The sequence below is a fragment of the Thunnus thynnus genome, chromosome 11 (genome assembly GCF_963924715.1).
Source record: "Thunnus thynnus chromosome 11, fThuThy2.1, whole genome shotgun sequence".
NCBI lineage: Eukaryota > Metazoa > Chordata > Actinopteri > Scombriformes > Scombridae > Thunnus > Thunnus thynnus.
Genome location: NC_089527.1, coordinates 22424228 through 22432922, shown reverse-complemented (window position 1 = coordinate 22432922; position 8695 = coordinate 22424228). Strand labels below are relative to the sequence as shown.

Genomic DNA, 8695 nt, shown 5'->3' with positions numbered 1-8695 from the left:
CTCTTGATGAATTAAAAATAAGATGTTTTAAATTTGGTTTGGCAACTGCTGTCTTAATTTACAGATCCTGGTGTTGAACTCTTTCTTGTTAACATTAAGCCAAAGAAAGGCAAGAAGAAGTCATTTCAGTGTTACATGATAGTCTTCAACAACAGTTAATTCAGTATGCTGAGGCCAGAAACTTCCTGTTGCTGTGGATTCAGAGACATGGACTGTATGTGTGTAAATAATGTTTCAGTCGCAAGAAAATCAAACTCTTTCAAACAAAATGCTCATTCAGATCCCAGTTGCAAAAAAGCAATGAAGAATCAGGGGTGTGTTCCAGAGGCAGGTATTTGCTTTCCTTTGCTGAGTAAAACCTAGAATCACCTCAAATTCAAAACCTAAACTAAAGTAAATACACTTGGTTTTATTCAGATAACTCAGTGCTCCACATGCTTCTTGTAAAAGGCCCCATGTGCCTCAGGACTGGTGTAACAGTCGACCACCATGTTTGTCAAACACCTTCCCCCACCCTGCATGCACAGGCTGAACTGCTTGAAAAAAAAAAATGAGAATGGACCAAGAACTGTACTTTTTTTGTTTTAGCTGTGTGTATGCCAAACATGATAAAACTATACATTACCAACACACTGTGGTTCTGAGTCCTGTTGGCAGAAAACCTGCAAGACTAAAAACTACTGAAATTAAATTAATTAATTAATTAATCTAAATTATCTAAACCTCAGACTAAAACTGTGGGTTAACTAATAAAGAATCAATAATCATTTATTCTGACTCTTTACACAATGCTGTTGTAATTTAGCCTTTGTTATATGGAAACAATGTGTATAGGCCCATTTCACCCAGTAAGTCATAACAGTGGAACAGTGAGCCAGAAGGCACTATACCTGAAACTGAAGCAGCTAAATGATTTCAGCTGTCATTATTATTATTTACACCTGTGTTTTTCCTACTGGGACATGTCAAAATGTCTTTGAATTAATTTAATACATTTCCAATGTTCAGTATTACAGTTCCTCTCAAATACAGTACGTCCACTTCCAATGAGTCCAAACAAACAGGGCCGTCCAGGAACAGGTTTGACTGATGGAACTGACTAAAGGCAAAACAAAAAGACAAACAGCCTCTTTCATTCACTTTTATTGACCTGTGACGCCTTTAGAAAACATTTCAAACGATCCATTAAAACCACATTAAATCACTACATGGGTATTTAGATGAGGGAGGGGAGGAAAAACATAAAAAACATAAATATCTGTACTTTCTCCTATTACATCAAACAATGCATATTTATGGTAATAATAGTTCTGTACATGAAGGCTATGTGAGACACAGAGAAAATGTCCCAAACATGGCAGCACACAGTGTCAGTGAGTGAGTGAGTGAGTGAGTACCTCTGTGGTTATTGGCTTTACTTTAATCCCATCTCTGTTACAGCTGGGAAGGCACTGATGAACACTGACCAGAGCGTTTTGGCCATTTTTAATCATTACCAGGGGCTGTTTCCAAGGACTCTAGTGCAACTTCTTTCACTACAGCAACCAAAATCCCACGTAAGCCCATTTTCAGGGACACAAAAACAAACAAACATAACCACCCAGTGGAATATAACGAATCAACATTATTATGTTTCTACAGTGATGTCCTGAGCTTAAGCCAAATGTGCTATTTTTATAGACCGATTAAGCAATCCCTGGTGTATGTGTGTATATTGTAACAGCAGAATCCAAAAGGAGTGGCTACTATCCCCTGAAGGAATAGTTTTGGGAAATCCTCCTCCTCATAAAGAACAGGTTAGTGTTTGTTAACTGTGGTACAGTATGTTCTCTAGAATACGTTTACTTGAGCTAAATGTAGAGTTGCAGGATAAAATGTCAGACCTTTGCTGTGTGACGTTAAGCAGCCAGTAATTTTCCCTTTATAGTAACAAACCTCCTTAATGTTGATACCACTAAAATGGTTATCCGGAAACAGATAAACAATAAGAAAAGCTACAGTAGCAATTCCCTCAAATCCCACAATCCCTCAAAATTCATTTTTCACAAAAATCATAAATAGTACAATACAATTTGAGGACTCTCATGGACCCTTTGATCCATCCTCTTCTATACATGGTACCGGTTAAGAGTTTTTCTTCATTACAATCCTCTAACAAAGTCCCTTTTTTATGGAAAGAGCAAGTCAGTTCAGAAAGCGCATATCAACCTCCAACCAACTCCACAAAGTGATAATGACTAGTGTTACCGATGAGGGCAGAGTAGAAGCACACACACAGAGAGAGAGGCAGGGAGTTGAGGGATGGAGGAGGACAATGTAGAGTGTTAAGTCTTGTAAAACAGTGGTTAATTGCAAGGGTGGGATAGCGCACTCTGGCCTCTGGGGACGTGTGAGAGACACGCCACCTCAGATGGTCTGGTAGCCCGCATGGCTCCTCTTCCTGCCAATGAGGTAGGCCAGGAGCACGATGAGGACGAGACCAGCTAAAGCTGCTCCAACTATGATGGGGATCAACATGTCGTCTTCATCCAGCTGACACTCCTCAGCTGAGAGAGAAAAGAGAGGACAAATTAGATCAGAGAAGCAGCGGATTCATTTCATCATATTCTACTTGAGAATAAGAAAATCATCTCTTTTTAATGGCAGAATGTGTCTACCTGCTCCGAACTGATCTCCAGTGAGGCCGAAGGGCTGCACCTGCACCTGGAAGGTGTTGATGGACAAATCTTGAGCTACATCAAGAGTTTGTTCCTCGCGGCACATGTATGAGTAGCCCAGGGTGCCTCGCAGGTAGTCCAGACTGCCATTATGGGCTGAGAAGGGCTCTGTGACAGAGGACAGAATGAGGAATCAAAAGACAAGACAGAGGTTTCTGGTATTTAATGTGATAAAACCTACTCAGCAGAATAATTTTACATTATTTATACTGAAACTGTTGGTTTTAAATTATTTTGATTTCTGTACTCCGCTTTCTTTTGTATCTATTGATGTGTTTATGTTTACATGTTGTGTTCATGTGCTTCTATCTAATCTTTTATCCTGTTGCACTGCTGAAAAATCAATTGTCCCTTGAGGACAAATAAAGTAAATGATTGATTGATAAAGACAGTGAAGTGAAAATACATTGTCCAAGTTCTGTTTCAGTGCCCCTGTTAATTGTTTAGTTATCTCTTGGTGTTTGTCAAAATGTCATTTTTTTAGTGTTTTATCTCAAAATCCATCTTTTCTCTTCATCTCATCCCGCCCTCAGGGGCTATACATAAATGTATTCAATCAAATGTGATTTAGGGTCAACTTGTTAACCCCGCTCGTCACACAAAACAGCACTTAACCACTGAGGTCTAATTTAAATTCACTTATGAGATCCAATCAGATGTTAAGGATTTCATTTAAATATATAATACATATTCTATATTATCAGCAGTTTTCCACAGCTGCTGTGTTTGATTACGTCATATTAGACGGGTGTTATATATTCATTTATTTTTATTATATATATTTTTTCAGGCATTTCAGTGTAGATTTAATGCATCAAGGTGTGAAAATGTGTGTTTAAGATAAAGATATGAGGGTCTGTAAAAATAACATTCACTGTTTGACAACCTTCGGTGTATACATAAAAAATATTTTAACACCAAATTACCGTCAATTATAGTATGATATATGTTCTCTAACATATTGGTTTAGGATCTGGTGCATGTTTAGATGTTTTTTGTTTATGTTACAGTTGTGGTGCCACCTTTCCCTCATTTTGAGCCAGAAAAACTGAGCAGTGGATTAAGATCACAGCATAGATTGATAGATACACTAGCATGCAATACTGGGAGGAAGAATTTTCTTACCTTTCACGTCTGGCAAAACTGCTGACAGAGACACTTCATTCAAGTGGTACTTGTTGGATGTAGTATTCTGGAGGAAAAGTCAGTAACACTGCAGTCAAGCAAATGAACCAGTTTACTTTAAAACTCCAGCTGCCATCTAGTGGTTGTTTCAGAAAGTACTAGATGAAAATAAAACCGCCTGCAAGTTGGCAAGTGGATGAAAACTATGATCCTTTTTTTTATGCACAAGGTTTGGAATTACGTAAGAGTGACGGCAGAGCTCTTACCAGAGTGAAGAAAAAGGTGAGGTTGGTTTTCTCTGCATCTGTGGTGAGGCGCAGAGAGGCAGCGTCTGGGGCACATGAACCAGAGCTCTTTGTCACATTGGGCTGAAGGTTCACAACATCCTGCACAGTCTGTACATGAATGATGTCACATTTAGTATTTCAGACATGTCAAAGTATTCAGACGACCGCTGAGTGTTTGTATTTATAGTCACCTTATTCAGGGAAGCAGAGCTGTAGGTGATGTTGAGCTGAAGGCCCATGGATGCCAGTAAACAGACTGTGCCGTTGCTGCTGGTGACCTTGTAGTTTCCCCTGTCAGGTCTGCCGGGGTCCTTGTGTGGTGGAGCAGTCGCTGGTGGGGCAACAGTCGCAAAACTCTGGTGCAGGGCAGCAGCTGCAAGAGGTATTCAGTTAGGAGTCAAGCACTACAAAGACCCAAAGTGTTATTAAATAATGTCTAATTATAGTAATGTCTTTTCACAAGCTATTTTTGCATATACTTCCCCATTTCTGTCCAGCAGTGTTTATCTGATAATCAGAGTCTGTATCTGTTAATCAAAACAAACTGGGCCTTCCTCTGTACTAAATTCAGGTGAGTAAAATTTGCTGTGTTTATCTGAGCGTTGTTTTTTCGGTTCCAAAACTTAGACATACCTGCGCCTTTCACGCTTGGCCCAGTTAAAGGCATCAGACTTCCTGGTTTTTTGGCTGCGAGATAAACACTCAAACAGGTATTTGGTCCCTGACTGTTAAAGGCATCACCAGAAAATACGAACATTGCCACTTCCAGACTCGACACACAGGGCGGTCTGTTTCGGAGCAGCTCAAAGTGGCAAAATTAAAGTTCTGAGTTGACACAGTGTGTCTTACACCATGATGGGTTATGATATGTGGGATAGTCCTATTGCAATGTAAACATTTTATTAAACCAATGTATGACTTATCCACGAAAACTGTCAAATAATCATTAACTGGATAATAAAGAAGGCAACATATGAATTTAACTTTCATATTTCCCACTTGGTTGTTGCCTACGTGGTGCGCTTGGTTTATATGTACACATGTTAAGACGGCACCACTTCATCTGTGGTGAAAGAAAAGTAATTACACCTTCTAATTGACGACCACATAATGTCAAAATACTCTCTTACAAGAGGTAATGAAGTGATACGAGAGCTCAGAGGCCTGTAGTGACTTTTAAACCACAGTATCGGTGCTTGAGTCAGATCTGTGAAAATGATGTCACTGATGTTGATAGACACAGCTTACAGCTTTCCTGTCAGTGTACCAGCGAGTGGCTTGAACTGGTCTAAACCACTATTCGTTCAGGGCGTTTCTACCCTGAAGTCACTGAATCTCACACGCACTTAGTGGGTTGTACAGTGGTGTAGTTTAGGAGCCTCAGTCATTTGTGACTGCACAAGAAAAGTTATTGTAATAGGAGTAGATTTGGTTGCTGCAACAGTATATAAAACACACATTATATGTACCCTACACTTACACTCTATATTCTCTCTACACTATATTCTGTAAAAATCGATTTGGACAAAGCTACTGACTTAAGGTCAAAGACAAAATCCAGCCTGTTATCTTCATAGCAAGTCTTTTGGATGACTTTTGTTTAGTTTTAAGTCCAATATTTCCTATCAAGACAAGCAATATTATCCGTAAGCAGTGGAAAATGAGAGCCACCTGGGTCACAGTGGGAGGACTGAACAAATGATCCTGTGTGTGATATGTACCACACTATTATAGGTGTGGCTTCATGTCTAACGTAGAATACATCAGTGCAATTTATTTTACCAGCAGATGGCAATATACATACACTGTTTGATATGAAGCTTCCAGCAATTAACCTGTTTCCAACAGAGTGCATCAGGAACCCTCAATGCTTCAGAAACTTTACATCTAAAAGTCATGCAATACAAATGTTACTTGCAGATTTACAGATGTATCGTCTGCCTTTGATTCTCCAACTCAAAGTATTCATTAGGTAGAAAAATGGCACTTTTCACACCGTTATATTATTATTATATAAAGTAATTTATATTATTGGATCATCATTATTGATGCACTTAAGATATAAAATGTAAAAATCTGTCAATATTACCTCATTACAAGCACATAATATTGGAATATACAATACAGTGGTTGAGTTAAAGTTACATTTTGCAGTACAGAACTGTCAAATACACAATATTTGTGTTTGAGGTCCATCAGAAACAGCGTCTCCATTACAAAGTTTGTCCACCAGAGAGCACTCACAAGTTCATTTTTCAACTATAAAATGTCTCTTTCACTCCATGTATTGGTCACAATTATTTGATACATTTAGGGGATGCTTATCAAAAACGTTTGTTTATGTTCTAGTTCCTGTAAAAGAAAAAAAAAGAAAAAGAATACCAGCTGACCTGTTATCAAAACAGGATCAGGATATCATAGTAAGTACAGATGTCAGATAGCCTAAATATAGTGGGGCAGAAGTAGCATAAATTGAAAATACTGCAGTACAGTTCACAAGAGGATTTTACACAGGAGGAACAGTTTTCTCGTCCTGAAGAGAACTACTCAGCCTGTTATCTTTCCAGTGATTAAACTCTGATAATGTCATCATGAGTTATCTTAGTTTGGGCTTCATACACATTTCGAACAGTAAGCATGCGTTGAAAACTGGAGGTGTGAGCTTAGAAAGAAGTGGGCATTTAGGAGGTGAATTATGGGAATTGTAGGATCCAAAATTTTTGGAGCTTAACCCATACTAGAGATGAACAGACCGGAAATAGTCGGCCCCTGCTGATCGATTGTGACCACTCTCTATCTCATCAGTTTTTACACATTGTTAAAGATGAAACCAGTGTAACCAGTGTAACCAGTTACATGCTGCACTAATGCTTCAGTGTTAATGCTCTAATGAGGCCATATATAATAATATATCAATCAGAGAGCAAAAACCACTAGTTTTACAGCAATACTTTAAGTACATTTTGCTGTCAATACTTATATACATTTACTTAAGTAACGTTAGGATTTTTCATGCAGGACTTCTGCTTGTAATGGAGTATTTTTACATTGCTGTGTATCTCCCACCACTGCTTAGGTAACAGTGTTGTTTTTCTACTGTCAGGTTATCTGTGACCTTCGGAGTTGGTAACGTTACGTTAACTGTTTACGTCGCGAGGTAGCCGTTAACTTATTGTCCGATTAGCCAAACTAATACTTACCTAAAATCAAGTGTAACGTTACTGTCAGGCATCGTGACTGGACACCGCCGATCTGCGTCATGTTTCTCTGGTTTTCTCTCCGGTGGTTTCAGTGTTGGTCAGGTCGAAAATCACAGCAACACAACCGCAGACAGGACGGAGCGAAGCTAGGCTGTGCTATGCTAACGTTAGCGTCACAACAACAACAGTCTGGAGAACAATAAGAGTCGAGCGCACTGATGCAGCGACGCGACAAAACGCTGTTCTTCGTAACGAAATCTAGCTACTGACGTCTGTGGTTAACTTCTTCTGTCTATGTATGCCAACTGTGAGGTGAATGTTTCTTGGCTGAAACGCTTTATCATCGCCACCACTGCAAACGCTGACATCTGGATCACGTGACAGACGCTTTAAGAAACACCCAGAGAGTCACGTGACGGAGAGCTGCTTAAAGTTCACATTTTACCGAGCAATGCTGCAGTGGTGGAAGAAGTATTCACATCCTTTATATAAGTAAAAGTACCAATACAGTAATGTAAAAATACTCCATTACAAGTAAAGGTCCTGCATGAAAAATCCTACTTAATCAAAAGTACATAAGTATTAGCAACAAAATGTACCTAAAGTATTGCAGTAAAAGTAGTGATTTGGTCCCTCTGACTGATTTATTATTGTATATGACATCATTAGATTATTAATACTGAAGCATCAATGTGTAAACAGCATGTTACTGTTGTAGCTGCTGGAGGTGGAGCTAGTTTCAACTACTTTATATACAGTTAGCTAGTTTAGTTCAGTGGTTCCCAATCTAGGGGTTGGGCCCCTCCAAAAGGTCACAAGATAAATTTGAGGGGTCGTGAGATGATTCATGGGAGAGGAAGGAAGAAAAAACAAAGTTCTGATACACAGATCTGTTTTCAGTTTTTGGACTGTTTCTCTAATCTTTGATTTTTGGTGAAATGTTGGATCATTTGCACATTTATTGAAATGAAAACATGTGAGAAGTTCAGAGGGATAAATCACTATTTGATGGAGCTGTCAACAACTCATAGACATCTGAAATGTGACCCCGACGACACACTGCTTTTAGTGAGACGTCAAAAGCCAAAAAGGTTGGAAACCACTGGTCTCATTTTTAACAATTTGTTGTATTTTAAAAGCTTGTCATTGTGTCAAATCATCATCTGAAAAATAACTAAAGCTGTCAAAAATTGTAGTGGAGTAGAAAGTACAGTATTTCCCTCTGAAATGTAGTAGAGTGGAAGTATAAAGTAGCTTCAAATGGAAATACTCAAGTAAAGTACAAGTACCTCAAAATTGTACTTGAGCACAGTACTTGAGTAAATGTACTTAGTTACTTTCCACCACTGCAGTACTGATATGCACA

The 8695-nt window shown here is 38.8% G+C and overlaps 1 protein-coding gene across 1 annotated transcript; it reads right to left on the bottom strand.

Annotated features, from left to right (window-relative positions):
• Positions 1-1127: 1127 nt before the first annotated feature.
• Positions 1128-7718, bottom strand: lamp1b (lysosomal associated membrane protein 1b). The gene is made up of 6 exons (XM_067603863.1): positions 7330-7718; positions 4321-4502; positions 4109-4237; positions 3843-3909; positions 2658-2825; positions 1128-2546 (listed from the first exon to the last, which is right to left on the bottom strand). The coding sequence occupies exons 1-6, from the start codon at positions 7388-7390 to the stop codon at positions 2407-2409; spliced, it is 747 nt and encodes a 248-aa protein (XP_067459964.1). The 5' UTR covers positions 7391-7718; the 3' UTR covers positions 1128-2406.
• Positions 7719-8695: the final 977 nt, after the last annotated feature.

Coding starts and splice junctions, on each gene's coding strand:
- lamp1b (XM_067603863.1), bottom strand. CDS start 7,390: ATGACGCAGATCGGCGGTGTCCAGTCACGATGCCTGACAGTAACGTTA. Junction 4,503..7,329: donor AACGTTACACTTGATTTTAG/GTAAGTATTAGT, acceptor TACCTCTTGCAG/CTGCTGCCCTGCACCAGAGT. Junction 2,547..2,657: donor TGGAGATCAGTTCGGAGCAG/GTAGACACATTC, acceptor TTTCTCTCTCAG/CTGAGGAGTGTCAGCTGGAT.